The sequence below is a fragment of the Oculina patagonica genome, chromosome 6 (assembly GCF_052425735.1).
Source record: "Oculina patagonica isolate OP01 chromosome 6, crgOcupat, whole genome shotgun sequence".
Taxonomy (NCBI): domain Eukaryota; kingdom Metazoa; phylum Cnidaria; class Anthozoa; order Scleractinia; family Oculinidae; genus Oculina; species Oculina patagonica.
This window is the reverse complement of record NC_135763.1, coordinates 24,832,388-24,851,250: the sequence shown is the minus strand read 5'-3', so window position 1 is coordinate 24,851,250 and position 18,863 is coordinate 24,832,388. Positions and strand designations below refer to the sequence as shown.

General features: G+C 38.6%; 2 protein-coding genes across 3 annotated transcripts; one reads left to right on the top strand and one right to left on the bottom strand.

The window, feature by feature from the left end:
• Positions 1 to 1,157: 1,157 nt before the first annotated feature.
• On the bottom strand, positions 1,158 to 5,288 carry LOC144656113 (uncharacterized). Its single transcript, XM_078516337.1, has 3 exons — positions 5,194 to 5,288; positions 5,030 to 5,111; positions 1,158 to 2,707 (listed from the first exon to the last, which is right to left on the bottom strand). Exon 3 carries the CDS (start codon positions 2,705 to 2,707, stop codon positions 1,706 to 1,708), a length of 1,002 nt encoding a protein of 333 aa, XP_078372463.1. The 5' UTR covers positions 5,030 to 5,111; positions 5,194 to 5,288; the 3' UTR covers positions 1,158 to 1,705.
• A 108-nt stretch (positions 5,289 to 5,396) lies between these two features.
• LOC144656114 (uncharacterized) lies at positions 5,397 to 13,789 on the top strand. Of its 2 annotated transcripts, none has more exons than XM_078516339.1 (2): positions 5,397 to 5,646; positions 12,361 to 13,789. In XM_078516339.1, exon 2 carries the CDS (start codon positions 12,361 to 12,363, stop codon positions 13,300 to 13,302), a length of 942 nt encoding a protein of 313 aa, XP_078372465.1. In that variant the 5' UTR covers positions 5,397 to 5,646; the 3' UTR covers positions 13,303 to 13,789. The 2 variants fall into 2 exon arrangements, with proteins under 2 accessions (XP_078372465.1, XP_078372464.1); XM_078516338.1 differs by lacking the exon at positions 5,397 to 5,646 and adding an exon at positions 10,884 to 10,930.
• Positions 13,790 to 18,863: the final 5,074 nt, after the last annotated feature.

Genomic DNA, 18,863 nt, shown 5'->3' with positions numbered 1-18,863 from the left:
CAAAATGTCCATTCTCAGTCCTCTGTCTGGGCTTCAAACATACTGACTCGCTATACTGGAACGTCACCGCCTTAGTATGCATTGCATACCGGTTATTTTGAAATGTTATGAGATATTTTAGTGTGAATTCATTTTGAGGGGAAATAGCCATGACAATCAATAAATTCTTGTTTTTGATTGAGAAGGATATGGACGTTATAAAATGGCTTTTAATAAAAAAATAAACCACCGCACTTTTGAAAAAAATTAAATTTAAAAACCCACGAAATTCACTCTGTGTCGAGGCACAAGCTACCTACCTAGTTTAGAAAATATGGTAAAAAATTACAGTTAACTGACTGAAAATTTGTTTCTTAGCAGGCAAAACATAAACAACTAGTTAAACTAACCTTGAGAAAAAAGTTTGTGCACGAAATACAAAATGACGATTTGTTTCCAGTACCGAAAAGGTGAACTTTTTATATGGAATTTTAGTACTTTCTATGCCAAAAACTAGGGGGGTGGTCAATCTCAGGATTGAAAAGGCAGAAAATCATTTAAATGCCACCAATCTTAATCTTATCTCATAAATTTCAAATGCTGAAAATATTAGGAAAATCGGCTGACCTCCATCTTTTGGCACTGCCTGGTTTTCTCTTACAATAACACTTAAACGGTTGGTGAATGAGCTGGCATTCAATGAAAAATCGCTATATCTTAGGACGCAAAGCCAGTTTGTGATTTTGTGGTATGCAACTCCCGGCAACTTGTGTAAACACTCGGGCAAGGGGTTTCCAAAATAGTACTTAGCAAACCTATAATTCGTTACACGTTTGAACCCCCTTATGAGTTTCAAGAAAAGATACTTGTTTTGTTGTCGCAAACAAAAGTCGATCCTTTCACGAGTCCATGACAGTATATAAATTCACCCTTACTCGACTGCTTGAAACACCTTTAGTTAAGGTGTGCCTCTGGTGGAAACGAAGATAGAAACTGAGGTAGCTGTGTCCTTCCACTCTGTTATTCTGTGGAAACTGGTAAAGACTGACATACATTTTGGATGGGTCTTAAAGGGTCTTTTTAAAATGAAATGCCCTTCAATCTATATCGTCTTTTTGATATTTAAGTTTACAAAGTTTTGAAAGTCACTAGGAATATTAACACCCTCCATAAAGTCAATCAATGCCCAATATTTTTCTTTTCTTCAGCTATTTTATTCAATTGGAATCAGTTTCGATTATACATAGTCTTATGAAAACACACAAAATATACACAGAATTAACTCAGTAGTGTAAGGAAAATAATAACGTCCTGAAAGAGAAATCGATTCTGGAAGCTGTATCGGTTATTGGATGAGATCATGGTGAGCATATTTGCTTTACTGCTAACCAAGTCGATAAAGTTGAAGTCAACTTTGAATGATAAACAATTGTTTCGAGCCTTAAACTTTTCATTTCATTCAATTGGAGAAACAACAGCTTTGATTAAACGTTTAACAATTGGTTTTTTAAAACCCTCTCATAGGCATACTTTTAGGTGTATTGCAGTTAAACTTTCCAGTAATTAAAATATCTTGAAAGATACAATTTCACACACTTTTCGCTGAAACATCATAGCAAAATACACGAAAAACAATTTTTCAAAAAGTGAATCTGTGTATTACATAGGACTATAAAGTGTCACTCAATTTTATTGATGCAGTGGATTCAAATCATCGGGCTGCAGTTTATTCGCCACCAGTAATGGCTGCCAGCAACTTCTTGGCAAGAGGCCCAGCTTTACAGTTATCTGTAATCATCTTCTTCTGCTTCTTCAGCCACTTGTCAATGTAGTTCTGGTCTGTTCCCTCAGATGGAATAGCTAGGAAGTCGGTCCTGACATCTGGTAGAATTGCATAGAAGACTTGGCAGATGGACTTCATATCTCTTGCTTCCTTGTTCATCACTTTGTAGTAAAGAAGCTTTGGATCTTTCTGGCCTTTCTCGGCTTTGCCTTCAAACTTGCGTAATTCCTGCTCCATTACGGAGAAAAAGCCGGCCGCTTTTTTGATACCATCTATGAAGGCTTCAAGGGCAGGGATGAGGGTTTCACTCACTGTGATTGCAGCAGCCTCTTGAACTTTAGCTTGGGCGCCTTTAGCAATCGCTTGTGCCAAATCTGAATCCGCAGACGCCGCTAATATAGGGCTTGCAATCGCGCCAACGAACGGGATGAAGGCAAGTCCAATCGCCCAGCTACGTTTTGTGTCTGCTTTTTCCTCTAGCTCCTTCTTCTTCTTTTCGAATACTTCTTTAAGGTCTTTCAACTCTGTGGCGACCATCATGGCCTCGTCTTTTCGCTTCTTGAGCGGTACCAAGATGTCTTCATGCATCTTTACCAGCGTTTCACAAAGTTCCCTATAGCCAACCGTCTCTTGAAGGATGTCGGAAAGCATCTCACGCCACTCGTTGTAGTCCAGAGCTTCATAATACTCAAAGTATTCGCTGATGGATGCAACAAATTTGGTAGAAAGCGGGAGGACACCTTTTAAGTACACCATCGCATCGTTTCTGGTGTCGTCACGGAGTTTGGTGAACTTTCTTGCAGCTTCTGTACTAGTACCAACCGCCTTTTCTACATAAAGAGATCTCATGGAAAGAGAGAACATTCGCATATCGACTGACATGCTCTTGAGTTGCTCTCGAAGCTCTACGACGTCAGTCTGTGTTTTCTGTTCGATGTCTCCCATCTGTGTAGCAAAAAACGAAGCAAAGGAAGAGTAATAATATAAAACACAATTGTACGATATCGATGCTCGAAATGAAAATTAAAGCAATAAATCGTACAAACATTGAAGTAACAAAGGGGCAGATAATAATTACAAATTGATCCCTTTTTATGCTGACCATAACTTTATCAGCCATACATGAGGGTAGCAAAGGGGGGCCGTTATCCCGTTTCAAGTACACATTTTAACCAAATTGATCCGTCACGTATACTTGAAAAAGCAGTATTCACGAATCACGTATCTTTTCTAGCTATTTATAATTTTTGCCCTATTTTCACGCGTCACGTTATTTTTCCCTTTTCACGTCACGCATAAACTCTTTGCTACCCTCATACATGTCGCACACTCGCCTCATTTCGAATATATAGTTACTGTTACCTGTAAGGCTTTTCGATGAAAGTGAGTGCAATGTGCAAAGGGGCTTAATTATTTACTAGTCCAGTTTAATTTGTTGGAACATATTAACAGGCCTACTCGTAGCTTAATATGTATTTGCCTGGCCTTTTTCGGGCACCGTTCATAAATTCAAACAACCAACTAGACTTGTGCATTTTCTAGACGACTATTTCAAATGTTTCCAGAGTGAATTGCCTTTCTCTGAGTCAGTGGTATTATTAAAAAAAGGGAAAAACTGATGAAGGGTTTGCGCCAGGCTGCGCCACTGCGCCAATTCAGCAATGTAAAATGTCCCGTCAAAAAATTAATGGATCAATTTGCCCCCTTCAAAATTCAGAAAAATACCTCAAAAATTTCAAATTTTCAGAACAGTGTACAAGCAGAGCATAAATTCTGAATTACAAAGCAGTTAACACGAAATTAATTAAAAAAAAAATTTGTATAATGCGCATTATCCTAGCATTTTAGTAACTTTTTTGGGGGAGACCAAGCATGTTAGTGGGAACAATGGAGCATTAAGGTGGAGCATTTTAGTGGGGAAAAAAGCGTAATGCACAAAAGCCTAATTAAAAGTTGTTGGCCGAGAAGCTAAACAAGCCTATATCGTGTTTCCATTAAAGAAAACGGCGTTTTGATTTCACAAGGTCAACGAATTGTCTACTTCGCGGATATTTTCCACATTTTCAGTCCGTGTGGCTGCCTCACGCGCTTACATGAACAGCATGAAACCAGATTCGCACATGGCGTGCAATTAATTACTAAACTTTATTCTATCGTACCGTCCATTCCTGACCTCCCCAGTCTAGAATAAAAAACAGAATCATTGCTTCGAACCGAAAACCGAATTATTTAAAAATCCGTGCTCACTGATGCTATTAGGGTTTTTATATTTCTGAAAGGACGAACACCAAGCGACTGCATGCTGTCATTTTCCAAACGAAATACCCGAAGTTTTAAGGTATATAATTGTAGACCTAAAAATAATAAAAGCTAAAAATACACAAACAGCAGAAAGTATGAATTTAGTCAAGGCTAATCAATTAAGTGAAACTGGCAAGTTAAACTCCGCCTTTTGGTCTCGTGTGAAAGAGAAACTCACTAAAGCTCATCTGCTGCTCAAATTCAGAATCAAAACCTTAATAAATCCACGACTTACCTGTTCTAAATCAATAGACAACATATAAAAACACGACACGACAGCAGATAAAAACACTGCAATGCACGAAGCAAAATAACAAAACGAAGGCCTTGACTGACCTTGACGAGTGACCGGATAAGTGACCGGAAGTTGCTCAATTCAGCGCATGCGTAGACGTTTTCCTGCGGTGTCGTAGTGTGGAGTTTTCTTTCAAGAAATGTCGGGACCGTCACGAAAGCGTGCTCGAATACTAGAGAGTTTTTGCTTCCATGAGAAGACCCTCTCGGGCAGAGGAAGTTAGTTCAACCGATGGATAACAAATCAAAGGAAAGGAAGTACGGATGAAAGCAGTGAAACAAAAACTACAAATGCGCGTTCATTTCAGAAACGTTGGTTGCTGCGCTTAGAAAATGGAGCGATTTTTTGCCAGGCTGTATAAATTTCCGAACATCACCTCTTCAAAGGCATTAAGATTGCAAGGGGCACAAAGATCGCTTTGCGAGATACGCTCAACAGCAATTTCTCTATCTTTAGCGACCCTCTAAAATGAAAAATGTCCCCCCAAAATAAATGATCAAAAATAACCCAAAAGTACAAATTGACCCTTAGTTATCAAATCCTAGCTCAAACCCTGCTGATAAATGGCGACCAGAAAGAACTCATTATAACGGTTTAAGCAGAGGCCCGAAGCATAACTTTCATTAGCAATCTTCGCTACGTGATGGAGTAAAAAATTAAAAGAAGCTTACCTTGCCTAATTTGGAATGAAAACTTGCTGTAGCTTAGCTGAAGATTGGTTCCGTAAATAATGGAATCCAAGAAAGGTTTAACCTGAAAAACATAACACATTAAAAAATCAGGCGCAGTTGCTTGGTTTTGAGTACTTTCTGTTATTGAGGAGGCGCATACGTACCTCAAGCTCAGGCGGTGTGCGCACTACGATCGCACTGCATTGCCTCAACCTAATGGTCAGAAAGGGTGCGTCAAATTCGCATAAACACCCCATGGAGAACAGTTTCGCAATCCTGGTAACGAGATACTTGTTTTGTTTGTTCCATTTTGGTCGTAAGTGATTGACACGTGAACCTTGTGATAAGTGGTATGTACAATAGACTTTGATCAGTCCATTAGGCAAGATATGACCTGCTACGAGGCAGGACATATCGGCTTCTTTGATCTTAACTCGCGCCCACAGTTATGTCTGGTCACAAACATTTTAATGTGTAGTATTCCTGTAACACTGGCGCAACACTTTCGCATAATAATGAGCTCATTTTGAAGTACATTCACAGGAGGGTTTTCTACGATAAAACAATAGCTTCTTTTAGTTGAAGAACCAATCTTCAGCTAAGCTACAGCAAAAAAGGTAAGAAGTAAACTGGACGGTGAGAAATAGTTGAAAACTCTTAACTTGCAAAACTGTTATTTTCGGTATTTTAGAATGATAAATAACACTAATTAAAATTTACCTTTGAATTTTATCTTTAAATAAGCAAAAATTGGGTTATAGGACATACACGTATATCGTTGTTTCACCCGAATTGGACGAAAGAAGTAGTAGACTTTCCACGCTCGAAAATCCGAGGTTCAAATTTAGCCCCTGTGCTGCAATCAGGCCATTGAGTTTTACGACTCTTGCAGAATTTGCCGTAAAACCAAACTTAGTTCCAAAGCTAAAAGAAACTGATCTAAATCAGAATAGTTACACACATCGTTTAAGCGTCGCCGCTATTTTAGGCTTCGTGTTTATCTTCAACCATTTGTTAATTACAACGGTGGTTTAATTCTTGAAAGCATTTATTAAGTTATAAGGTCAATTTGTTTCCCTGACCTTCCTTTGTTGATAACTTTGTCTTCGATCATAAAATAATATAATAATGAACATGATAGTTTACATGACGGAATAGAACAAATGTAAATGCAGATGTTAATGGCTGGGGGAAACTGCGTCGCATAATTTGCAGGGATGCCTCGAAATCATTTCTAAATGTAGGCTGAATTTCACTTTAAAAAACCTTGTTGCCTAAGGCATTCTGTGACTCAATTGCTTAATGTAAGAATTTGGCCTCGACAAAATTCGGCAAGCATTGCTGTATTTATTATTATGCCTTTAAGTGTTCAATTGGGTAGATTACTTAAGTTGAAGGAAAAGCGTTCACGGGAAAGCTTAGACTCATGTCTCTTGAGTCTCCTTAGTTTGGAATTTCTACAAAGTGATGGCTTAATTTACCTAGTATCGCTTCTGTAAACATTATTAAAACCAACTGCTATGAAGGAAAGTGGGGTTTTCAAGCTATTACCAGAACGACCGAAGCATTTGTGCATTACTTAAAGAAAATATGTTGATAGGTGAACAGTTCAAAATTATATTTGGAAACTTCAATCAAAGCGACATGAATACAGTTCTATTCCAGTGTTATTCAACTACAGTCGATGCACTCTCTTGTGATACTGAAATATTGGTTCAACATTCTAACTTAGCGTTATTTTGTAGTTAAAACAGGATTTGGCAAATTGGCAAATATATCATATAGTTATAAACAAGGTTTTGGGCTTCAATTGATTTCTCAGTATGATTTGATCACATAAATTGCGAGATATAGGATTCATTGCGAATTTTATATTAGTTCAGGAAAAAGACAACTGAACAGTCCAATTTATGTTTATCGATGGTAATGCTTTGTTTTTTCAACCAATAAACCGATTGCTATGTTAGCGAATTTATATGGAATATTAATGCCAATTTATGTGTAATATAAATTTAAGTTAATGCCACAACCATGAATGTGAGATCAGAGAAGTAAAAAGAGCACCCCAGTCAAATATACAGATCTGTCACGCAATAGACTGCAAGACTAACACTCTTGCGTTACATTCAAAGGTCAAAGTCGCTTCTGTACCAGTATGTACTGCAATTTCGGGCTGGCCAATCATATTGCCCCTATTCTATCATGTCAATCAAGACCATGCGGTTTCATCTAGACATCATTAATTTTACTTCAAATTCTCTGAGCTCTAGAATGGTTCTGACAATAATTCCCACCCACCCAACCCTCTTTGGTTTTCTTCTAGCATAGTACTTGTAGACATTTAGGCAATGTTAAAATTCTACACACAAATACTGCCATGTAGAGGTTGTCCTTTATTATGATTATGATTATTATTATTTTCACACATTAGCCAGAGCCAATATACTAAAGCAGAAAGTCTGCTTATATAGACACTATCATAATTGTTACCTTTTCGCATGCTACTCTGTTTCAGTAGAACTAATGGACTTAAGCAGCATGCCTGCTTATAGAGTCATTGTTTTTATTTTGTTACCATTTTGTATGCTAACTTAGGCTTAGAGCTTATGGACTGAAGCAGCATGTCTGCTTATAGAGACATTGGTTTTATATTGTTACCATTTTGTATGCTAACTCAGGCTCAGAGCTTATGGACTGAAGCAGCATGTCTGCTTATAGAGACATTGGTTTTATATTGTTACCATTTTGTATGCTAACTCAGGCTTAGCGCTTATGGACTGAAGCAGCATGTCTGCTTATAGAGACATTGGTTTTATATTGTTACCATTTTGTATGCTAACTCAGGCTTAGAGCTTATGGACTGAAGCAGCATGTCTGCTTATAGAGACATTGGTTTTATATTGTTACCATTTTGTATGCTAACGCTTAGAGCTTATGGACTGAAGCAGCATGTCTGCTTATAGAGACATTGGTTTTATATTGTTACCATTTTGTATGCTAACTCAGGCTTAGAGCTTATGGACTGAAGCAGCATGTCTGCTTATAGAGACATTGGTTTCATATTGTTACCATTTTGTATGCTAACTCAGGCTTAGAGCTTATGGACTGAAGCAGCATGTCTGCTTATAGAGACATTGGTTTTATATTGTTACCATTTTGTATGCTAACTCAGGCTTAGAGCTTATGGACTGAAGCAGCATGTCTGCTTATAGAGACATTGGTTTTATATTGTTACCATTTTGTATGCTAACTCAGGCTTAGAGCTTATGGACTGAGGCAGCATGTCTGCTTATAGAGATATTGGTTTTATATTGTTACCATTTTGTGTGGTAACTCAGGCTTAGAGGTTATGGACTGAAGCAGCATGTCTGCTTATTAAGATGTTACTATTGTTAACATTTTGTATGCCAACTCAAGCTTACAGCTGTTGGCCTTGAGCAATATCTCTTCTTCTCGAGACATTGATATAACTGTTACATTAAGTGTCAAGCTGGCACATACTAACTCAACCATTCTGTTATTCGTTTACTGACTTTTATTTATGATCTTCTTCGATAGGTTTAGAACATCTTAGCTAAGTGTTGTTTTTTGTTAAAGTAAATAAACCACGGGAAGGGGTGAAGTGCTCCATACAATTCGCCCTTTTGCCCCATAGCCTCACAGGGTCAGCTTTCCCTGTAGAGTGGGCTCCCAGTGTTGCTGTTGTTGGCTGTTGTGTTTGTTCCCAAGGGTCCTGGAGATTAGGACCCCAGTTTCTTGGGAACCAGGGAAAGTGGTTGCGTTTGTTCCCAAGGGTCTTAGGACCCCAGTTTCTTGGGAACCGGGGAATGTGGTTGCGTTTGTTCCCAAGGGTCTTAGGACCCCAGTTGCTTGGGAACTGTTCCCAAGGGTCTTAGGACCCCAGTTGCTTGGGAACCAGGGAATGTGGTTGTGTTTGTTCCCAAGGGTCTTAGGACCCCAGTTGCTTGGGAACCAGAAATGTGGTTGTGTTTGTTCCAAAGGGTCTTTGGACCCCAGTTGCTTGGGAACCAGGGAGTGTTGTTGTGTTTGTTCCCAAGGGTCTTAGGACCCCAGTTGCTTGGGAACCAGGGAATGTTGTTGTGTTTGTTCCCAACCTCTCATTGCCAACCAACTTACCTGTAATACTCTGCATGATTCCTATTGGCAACTCGAGCACTTCACCCCTTACCCCTTTTCTCCCACTGAACTTGTTGTCTTGTTTTCATGTCATGGGTTGGGAGCATTAATTCAATATAAATGCGAAATTTGTACAATTTGAATCCGCTCAGAAGAACCAAGCAACTGGCATTCATATGCAATAAAAAGTGAATATACCCAATAATTTAATCAACCTTTTCAGGGGTTCTATCTTGCTCAAAAATGGTAAATCAGGGAAACGGTCGCGGTTCCTGCCCCCGGTAAAATTACGTGATTATTAGCGATTGACTCCAGTTGATGCACCTTCTTGTATTAAATATTGTGATAGTGTTCAACTACGTCATTACACATCTTTACAAATTAATTCTGTGAAAGATATATTGAAATAAAGCGGCTTATTAAAATAACCTGATCCCTTCCCTGACTTAAGTTTCCAAGGTAAACTTAATCTCAACAACTTTGACCAGAATTGATTTCCTGAAAAAGTTCACATTTCTTCCTAAACTAAATACGTAAAGTTATACAATGCTTTCATTTTGCCTCATTTTCTATTTTGTTCTATGGTCTGGCATTTTTGTAGTACTAGGATCTGTGAGAAATTAGAATCTCTTAATAAGCGTGCCCTACGTATTGTCTTTAATGATAAAGTTTCGTCCTACCAACAGCTACTACAACAATCAGAAGGAACAACTCTGTACAACCAAAGGATAAAGAATATGTTAATCACTATCTACAAATGTTTGAACAAAGACAGTTTTCCTAAGTATCTTAAAGACATGCTTACTTTGCGTCAGTCTGAATACTCTTTAAGAGGAACTAATATTTTATCACTATGTAAACCTGTTACAACTACTTATGGCCTCAACTCTTTTCGTTATTTTGCATCTAAGGCCTGGAACTCCTTACCTAATAATGTAAGATCTGAACCTACTTTAACTGGTTTTAAAAGACTCCTAAAAGGAATCTCCTTTCAGGCATAATGGTATATCTTAACATTTTTTTTTTTCTCATGTAAATAGATGTAAATAGATTTTAAATGTAAATTTTCATTTTTACAATTTTTGTTTCTCGAAGATATTAGCCTTTTTCAGGCTACTCTACAATTCGAGTTGAAATAAAGTTCATGTTATGTTATGTTATGTTATGTTATGTTATGTTATGTTATGTAAAAACCAACGTATTCAATGTTCAGTTATATCCCAAGTCCTTAGTATTTTAGAGCGGATGCAAATTCCAATCATTTCTTATTTCCAAAGAAGACAAAGCTATCTTTTCATCGGTTGGGGGTAAAATACATTACTAAATCTTTCAAAGTTATAGAATCCAGCGGGACGTATATCGCACCCTGAAAAAAAAGAACAGATAAAAAAACGTAAGCACTATTCTCGGAATTCGGGCATTTTCGAGTAAAGGTAAGAAGCTCACCTTCCCTAGAGTATATCCAGAGGATATTGGTTTCTCATTGTTGACCTTTATATAGCCAATTATGAACAAATGACGTGTCTTGTGACAGGTATTATTGCAATGTCTTTTAGTGTTAAGAGGGTACAAGATGCTTTTATCTTTTAAATAAATTTGGAATTTTGGAACTTACATCCGCTCAGAAAATGCAACAGTTTATTCTTTATGCTTAAAGTATCATTTGACAATTTTAATCACACCCGCTGGCAGTATTATGAACGAGTTCTTAAAGCAGTACAACAAAGTAAAGTATAGTTTCCTTTCTACCACAAATTTATTCAGGTAAACTTCTGTTTTTTTGTTGGTTTATTACGCCATTATTTAAGTTATATTGCCAGCTTATAGAGTTTGGGCTGTAAACTTGTGTTTAACAGCTCATATCTTGATAACTCGCAGATAAAATCGTTTTAAAGTGAATAACAAGGAATCTCTGATCGTTCTAATAAAAGCAGCTCACTGAACAATAAAAGCAGCTCACTGAACATGTTCTGTTGTTCGAAATTAATTTACTAAGCAATTACCAACAATTACCAATTATCCTTAATGGAGATATATAGATAGATAGATAAACTTTAGTAATGTGTCAAGGCCACATAGCCTGGGAAAATCCCATACTAATTTGGGGACACGATCAATAGGTATTAAAAATATATATATATGTAAAAAGAGATTTTATAATACTTAGAGCTATGTAAAATATTTAGACATGGAGACTGCAATGTTGTTACAACAAGAAATATACTGTTAAGACATCCAAAAAAGGCTAGAACATACCGCCGTGAAAAAGCTGCGCATGTGGCTAACGTAACTCCATTGTAATGGATTTCTTGCAACCGATAAGATATCCGGCATTAGTTGTCATTGACAAAATGGTGTGATTGAATTGATTTCAAGCCATGTTCAACTAGACCGATTTTTTGAAAAACGTTTCAACCTCTTGTTGAGAAGGATAGTCATAGTTAAGAAACCAATTTGTTTTCACTTACTTCACAAAGAGGCACAGCAGATTGGCGTGATAACATGTTCTTTCTTTGCCATACAATTGGACAAACGATTGCGAGTAGAACAAACGGGCAGCCTTGGCAAAACAGTCTCTCTTTATCAATTGCAAAGGACTGGGCGTCATTTTCCAGCTCTCGACTTTCATTTGAATCAATACTACCACTGACAATAAATAAGGCCCTTTTTTCAGTTTAGCTAAATGTACATCAACGGGGAGGCTCCGCCCCGAGGTCCAACCCCTTACCCTTTTATATACCATTTTTACAGAAAAGGCACCCCTTTCGTATACCTTTTACTGAAAAAAAGGGATCCCTTTCATAAACCAAAAAGACATGGTATAGGCCTAAAACAGAAAGTCTTGATGCAATTTTTATGTAGCGTTCAATAAATTTAAATGATACAGCCATGAGGTGCGTCTGTTTGAAATATTTTGATTGAAGGCCCTTTTTAATACCTCAATGACCGATAACCTTACCCTTTCGTATACCTAAACTTGTGAAATCCCTCCCCTTTTATATACCTGAAGCATGCAAAAGGGTACCCCTTTCGGGCGGAGCCTGCCCGTATAGGCCATTATAGGGAGTACCCCCCCCCCCCCCGCCCGGGAGATTCAGAATTTAGAATTGCTCGTTTCGTTCTTCAGTCATAATTTTGTGTGTTATGTCATTCGCGTTAAGATACTTTTTCTTTTAATTAATTTTTTCACATAGATGGGTGACATCACGAAATCAACAAGAGCTGCAGTTGTAGAGGTTCGAGAGCAAATTCAAAGCATGTCAACTAATATGCGATCATTTTCCGCCTCTATGAGATCCCTTTATGACCAGGAGAGAGTTGACTCGTATACAGAAGCTGGGCATAAATTCAGAAAACTCCGTGATGATACAAGGAACGACTCTATGGTGTATCTCAAAAGCGTCCTTCCCACTTCCACTCAGTTTGTTGCATCCGTAAGTGAGTTCTTTGGGTATTACGAAGCCATGGAGTACAAGGAATGGTGTAAGATGCTGCCTTACATCCTCAGTAAGACCGTTGCCTACAGACAACATGGTGAAAGGCTGTTGCAGATGCATGAAGACATGTTGGTCCGCCTTAAGAAGAGGCAGGGAGAAGCAGGGCTGGTCGTCACAGAGCTGAGAGATCTAAAGGAGAGCTATGAAAGGAAGAGAAGGGAATATGAAGACACTGCAAGCACTAAACGCGGCTGGGCAATTGGACTTGCTTTTGTTCCATTTGTGAATTTAATTGCAAGCCCTGCATTAGCAGCTTCTTCTCAGTCGGATATGGAGATTGCAGCTATTAACAGAGCCAAAGCAGCAAACCAAGAGGTCGCTGCACGCACGGTGAGCTCAACCCTGATTCCTGCCCTTCAGAACTTCATAAATGGAGTCAAAATTGCAGCAGGATTTTTCTCTGTAATGGAACAAGAGTTACGCAAGTTTGAAGGCAAAGGTGAGCAGGCGAAGCTTCTTCACTACAAAGTAATGAAAGTGGAAGCAAGGGACATGAAATCCACATGTCAAACCTTCAGAGCAGTCCTACCACAAGTGAAGAACGACTTATCAGCCATGAAAGAGAAATGCGGTGCATCAGAACTTGCCATAAATATGCTGGCAGCCATTCTTGGCGGATTAGGAGCTTTGGAGCGTTAATCCAACACACATCGGAACGTTATGAAGTGAAGGTCACCCATATGAAAACCTTCTAGCCATGACACGATGCGATAAATCTGAAAACTTATTACTGTGTGAAGCCCTTTGTATTTATCCAATCGACTTAGACAACGACTTTAAGTTAGCGTTTCGTATCACAAGTTCATGATATCTTATGTTATCAGTGTGTTATGGTGTTTAGAATTACAAATTGTGTGGAGCGAGCTGTTTTTTTTAATATATATTTCTTATTGTCGACAATGTACATGAAAACGTTTATCGTTGAGTGTTTGTATAGATAGATTGTTGCTACGTTGTTTAATGAGCGACTTTCTTAACAGAGATAAAGTGCAGGCATACCAAGAGTATAGAGCAGCCGAGTTTAAGTTTAGGTCTTGGCAGAAGCTCAGAAGCTTCTGGTCTTGTACAATAATGATTAAGTTGAATAATAATTGTCCTCAGTTATAGCTCATAAAACTGAATTGTGTTTTTGGTACGGTGTCTGGTCATGTGTCCATATCCTTAGGTTGGGGGTTAGCGTAACTTTATAGCATAGCAGCCAATTCGCCGTAACCTGCGTAGCAAGCTTTCCTGCATTTGCGTGCACCGAAAATGAAGGCGACGAAAAAATAAGAGGATGGGGAGGCGAGGAGAGGGAATGCTTACCAGCAAGCCCACGATTTTGAAAAATACCCCGATATCTTTACGGCTGAGTTCATCCATAGATTGGTAGCTTGTCAATGCGCTACCATATTTATATTATAAATAATATGTTACATATTTAACAGTACAGTTTAATTTTAAATTGGTTTTTAAAAAGCGAAAATACTCATTTTAAAATGTTCGGAAAAAAGAAGTGTTTGGCTATAGTGATAGTGTCGACGGTTGTGTCAGAACAAAGCTATTTACCTCGCCCCCAACTGAGGTTATCTTTTTCTCTTGACCGGCAACCTCGCTAATACCAGAACAGCCCATTTTGCAAATTCGTTTGAAGCTTAATAATTCGAATATTCGACTTTTGAAGTGGTTTGACTTTTAGCAGCATGTGGCGAAAAAGATATTTAACCGTTTGCGTTTGAAGCGGTTGTTTTGAATACATACTGTGCGCGTAAGCAAACTCGCTTTTGCAAAGGAAAGACCAACCGTCGACTTCTTAAATTCGGCTTCACGTGATTTTGACAAGTAAAACGACTTGCAAAAGCTAAGCGAAATTGCTAAATGATCCAGAAAACCTATTTCTTCCTTGCCTTTTTCTTCGCACCCAAAATTACAAACAGCTTCAATTTTAAAAAGTTATTTTTTGTCGAATCCAGCATGCAGGTGACACTTTTTTCTTGACAGGAGAAATTTGACAAAGTCTGGGATTCGTGATCTGGTCGAACATTGAGAAGTGGCTCATTTATCGTGGAATTTGCACTGATTCGCTCGCAAGCCGTTGAGGAGGTTTGTTACGCTGTTTATCAGACTATTAAATCGTCGTTTTTATTCCGGTGTCTGTTTAAGCGTGAGAATCATCTGTGTAATTCATCTTAGAAGTTAGGTTAAGTAATTATCATCTCGGCGCTCGTGGAACATGTTCAATCAGCCCACCTTAAGTGGAATTTTCATCCGCTCAACAGCGGCTAAAGTCCACGTTGGCCAATAACTATCTTGTTATTTGAACAGCAATAACTTGCTTGAAACAGCCAAATTAATCTGTCAAAGACAATTAAGACCCTCATTAAATCTGTAAGCTGGTGTTGCATAACATTTGCGGCTTATGTTTATGTGGCATTTATAGTTGGGTGTCGAAAGGGTTTATACGTGCTGTGCTGTGCTGTGCTGTGCTGTGCTGTGCTGTGCCGTGCTGTGCTGTGCTGTGTTGTGCTGTGCTGTGCTGTGCTGTGCTGTGCTGTGCTGTGCTGTGCTGTGCTGTGCTGTGCTGTGCTATGCAGTACAGTACAGTACAGTACAGTACAGTACAGTGCAGTGCAGTGCAGTGTAGTACTGTGCTGTGCGAATACAGTAATTAAAGAATGATTTCGCTTTAGATGAAATCGATTTAGATCTAAATGCTCAACGAAAATTCCTTATTTCAGTATTGGAATTTTGCATTCGCTCATGAATGAATGAATGAAAACTTTATTTAAGTGTCAAAGCCTTAAAGCCTGGAAAAATAAACCATACTAATTAGGGGACACTGCTAAAAACTAAAAGCTACACTAATACTAAATATAAATACAATAAAAATATATATGAGTCATATAAAAAATGTTATTATAATCTATGGTGTAAAAAATGTTAAAATGTTAAAAATCTAATAATAATGAATTGACTTGAGAGGCACTATGTGCAGCATAGGATGCATCCCTTACAGCCGCTGTCCATTAAGGGAGTTATATCTTTTTTGCGAATACAGTTTGTGAAAGCCTGCAGTGTCCTGGCTGATCTGTCAGCCGTAGAAAGTTTTCCCCATATTTTGGGTCCTACATAACGCAAAGAGTGCTTTCCATAAGTAACAGTGTTGTATCTAGGAGTAGAAAAATCTGATTGTCTAAGGTTATACGTGGAATTATGCTCGTTAAAAATGTTACAGATGCTATTTGGACATAATCTATGTTTAACTTTATACATGAGAATACATATGTCCTGTAAACGCCTGTTCGCTAGCGTTGGCAACTTGGCTCTCTCCAGTAGATCAGTATAACTAGCATGCTTGTTCTTGTAAACGGCCCTCAAGCCCCTTTCCTGTAGTCGTTCAAGTTTGCGTGCATCGCTAGCTCTACAAAAGTGCCACACTAGGTGACAATAAGTAAGGTATGGTAGTACAGCTGACTTGTATAACTGAAGTTTGGCCTTAGTGGGGATTAAGTTCCTTAGTCGCATTAGTACGCCGATTCTCTGACTTGCCTTTATGCAGGCTGAGCTAACGTGTTCCGAAAATTTCAGTTTGGAGTCAATAGTTACCCCTAAAAGCTTAAGAGTATCTGCGGTCTTAATTTTCTGATTGTTAGTATAGATAACTCCACTAGTGCCTGAGTCAGTTGTCTTGCTGTAGCCGATGTTTAACGTCTGATATTTCTTTAGGTTTCCGGCCAGCAAGTTTGACTCGTACCACTTTGTTGCCTGATCCGCACTTTCACTAAGCTTAGATGTAACCTCCACTAGATCATGACCACTGTGGTAAATTTGATGATCGTCAGCATACATAGATGGTCTGGTTGCTAAGCACAAGGGGAGGTCGTTCTGAAAAATGTTCCATAGTAACGGCCCCAAAGCAGAGCCCTGGGGACAGCCTCTATTCACCAACCTGTACGAACTGGCTTGGTTGCCCATTTTGACACGATTGTATCTGTCACTAAGGTAGCTTTTCAGGAGTTGTATAGGTCCGTCCTGGAAACCGTATGCTTTAAGCTTACTCAACAACAATGGTGGGTGTAGGGAGTCAAATGCCTTTGACATGTCAGTGGAAAGAATGTTCACGACAAGACTCTCGTCCCTTGCCCTCTTCCATGCCTCGACCAGGGTGATCAAGGTAGTTTCACAGCTGTGATGTTTACGATATGCAGTTGAGTTTTCATACATATAGGAGTCAAAACCTGCGGCTATCTGATGACCCACCAGTTTTTCCAGAACTTTGTTTACACATGGAAGGATGGTAATTGGCCTGTAGTTCTCTTTAGAAAGCTTGTCCTCTTTTTTGTACACCGGGGTCCAGTCCCCTTTCTTCCAAACACTGGGCCACACACTGTTACGTAGACACGAGTTGAAAAGGGTAGTGAGTGGTTTGGACAACTGCTGCGCTCCTATTTTCAGGGCTTTAGATGGAATACCGTCACTGCCAGTAGCATAAAGTCTTTTCATTGTCGATCACTAATTATCTTGTTTAAGAAGTTTGTTTTCCACGTCTCGGCAAAAAACATTTCGTGAAATTCGCATCCCTGATTCTTAATTAAGAAAAGCTTCCTTTAGTTTACCGCGGAATTTGCACCGCTCAAAACGATTAAAAGGTAAGTTTATTACGCTGTTAATAACTAATTCTGTTTATGTTGAAGTTTTTTATTTCGCTTATTATTTTTGCTTGCAGCATCATGTTTGTTTCACCTTGAATGACCTGAACTTGCATGAGACCTTATTTCAGTATTGAAATCCGCTTTTGCCCAAATAACAGGAACATGTTCAATCAGGTTCCTGCTGTGGAATCTCCATCCGCTCATCAGAGGCTAAAGTCCGTTTTGCCCTGTTTTCAGTCCTTTTGCTATTAGCAGGAACCTGTGCCGTTAAGCTAAGATGATACTGACTGGGATGATAATGACGCTTAAAAGCCGCTACAAAGACTAACTAGTGCAATAGAAGCAATTAAATTTGTAAACTGGTGTGAAGTATTACCTTATATATAATATGGGGCGTTTATGACGAAATCAAACTAAGCTATCGATATGCCAGGAAGGCATTTTCTATCAAAAAGCGAGACTTGCCGTATTTCATCAGTATTTCAGCTCCAATTTGCAATGTTTTCAGCATTGAATGCACTTTCTTGTTAAGGAACATTTGGGAATGATAGTGAATACATGTGAAAGGAGGCGATCAAACACGGAAAGGACAAGAACTTAAAACAAAGTATCCTGAGTGCAGCCGTCGCCGAAGCAAGCTCAAAATAAAGGAGATAAAGAGTGCCGTTCATCATTTGTTTGATGTTCAAAGCTAAGAGCTGGTGCATTTCTTCCATTTGACACCAAGCAAATGGAATCAATGAGTCACGAGATCAAACGTCGAACAGGGAAGATAAAAACAACTCAAAACAAAGACGACGAAGAGGACTCACTCACTTCAATACTCAAATTAACCCGCCATCTATCTAATTGACATTTTGTTCCTATCCGTGATTGTTTTAAAGATACCCCGGGGTATCTAATCGAACGTTCGGTAATCGAACTCAATCGAACAATAATCGTTCGATTGGGTTCGGTAATCGAACATAATCGAACTCACAATAAAATTTGGTCAATCGAACTCAATCGAACGTTCGATTACTGAACAGTGAACAATCGAACTCAATCGAACGTTGGATTACCGAACAACCAACAATCGAACGTTCGATTATCGAACTCCTGTTTGTTTTTACTGCGTTAATGTGTGTCCTTCACATATTGAACACAACTGCCTGTGTTGCAGAATGAAATGGTGCAACTTCTTTTTTAGTGTAACGGTGAAAAGCAGGGCAGAAATCATATCCCTTCTTCTAATATAGAAATGTAAACAATAGTACATTTTAGTTATTTTACCATCGATTTGTTCTCTTCTACCAAATATATTTAACTAAACATTGACATTCAGTTCGATATTTGAGCGTTTTTATAGTTATTCCATTCAATACAAGTTGATTTTGATAAGTTCTGCGTGATCTACTTTTCAAGAGAAAGATTCCGAACAAAGTCGAACCCGATTGAGTTCGATTGTGTTCGATTATGTTCGATTATGTTTGATTGGTTCGATTGGTTTGATTGGTTTGAAAATCGAACTCACAGCAAAATAGATGTTCGATTTTGTTCGATTACCGAACCCAATCGAACGATTGGTGT

Excerpts from the sequence above, each read along its gene's own strand:
- LOC144656113 (XM_078516337.1), bottom strand. The coding sequence starts at position 2,707 with ATGGGAGACATCGAACAGAAAACACAGACTGACGTCGTAGAGCTTCGA.
- LOC144656114 (XM_078516339.1), top strand. The coding sequence starts at position 12,361 with ATGGGTGACATCACGAAATCAACAAGAGCTGCAGTTGTAGAGGTTCGA.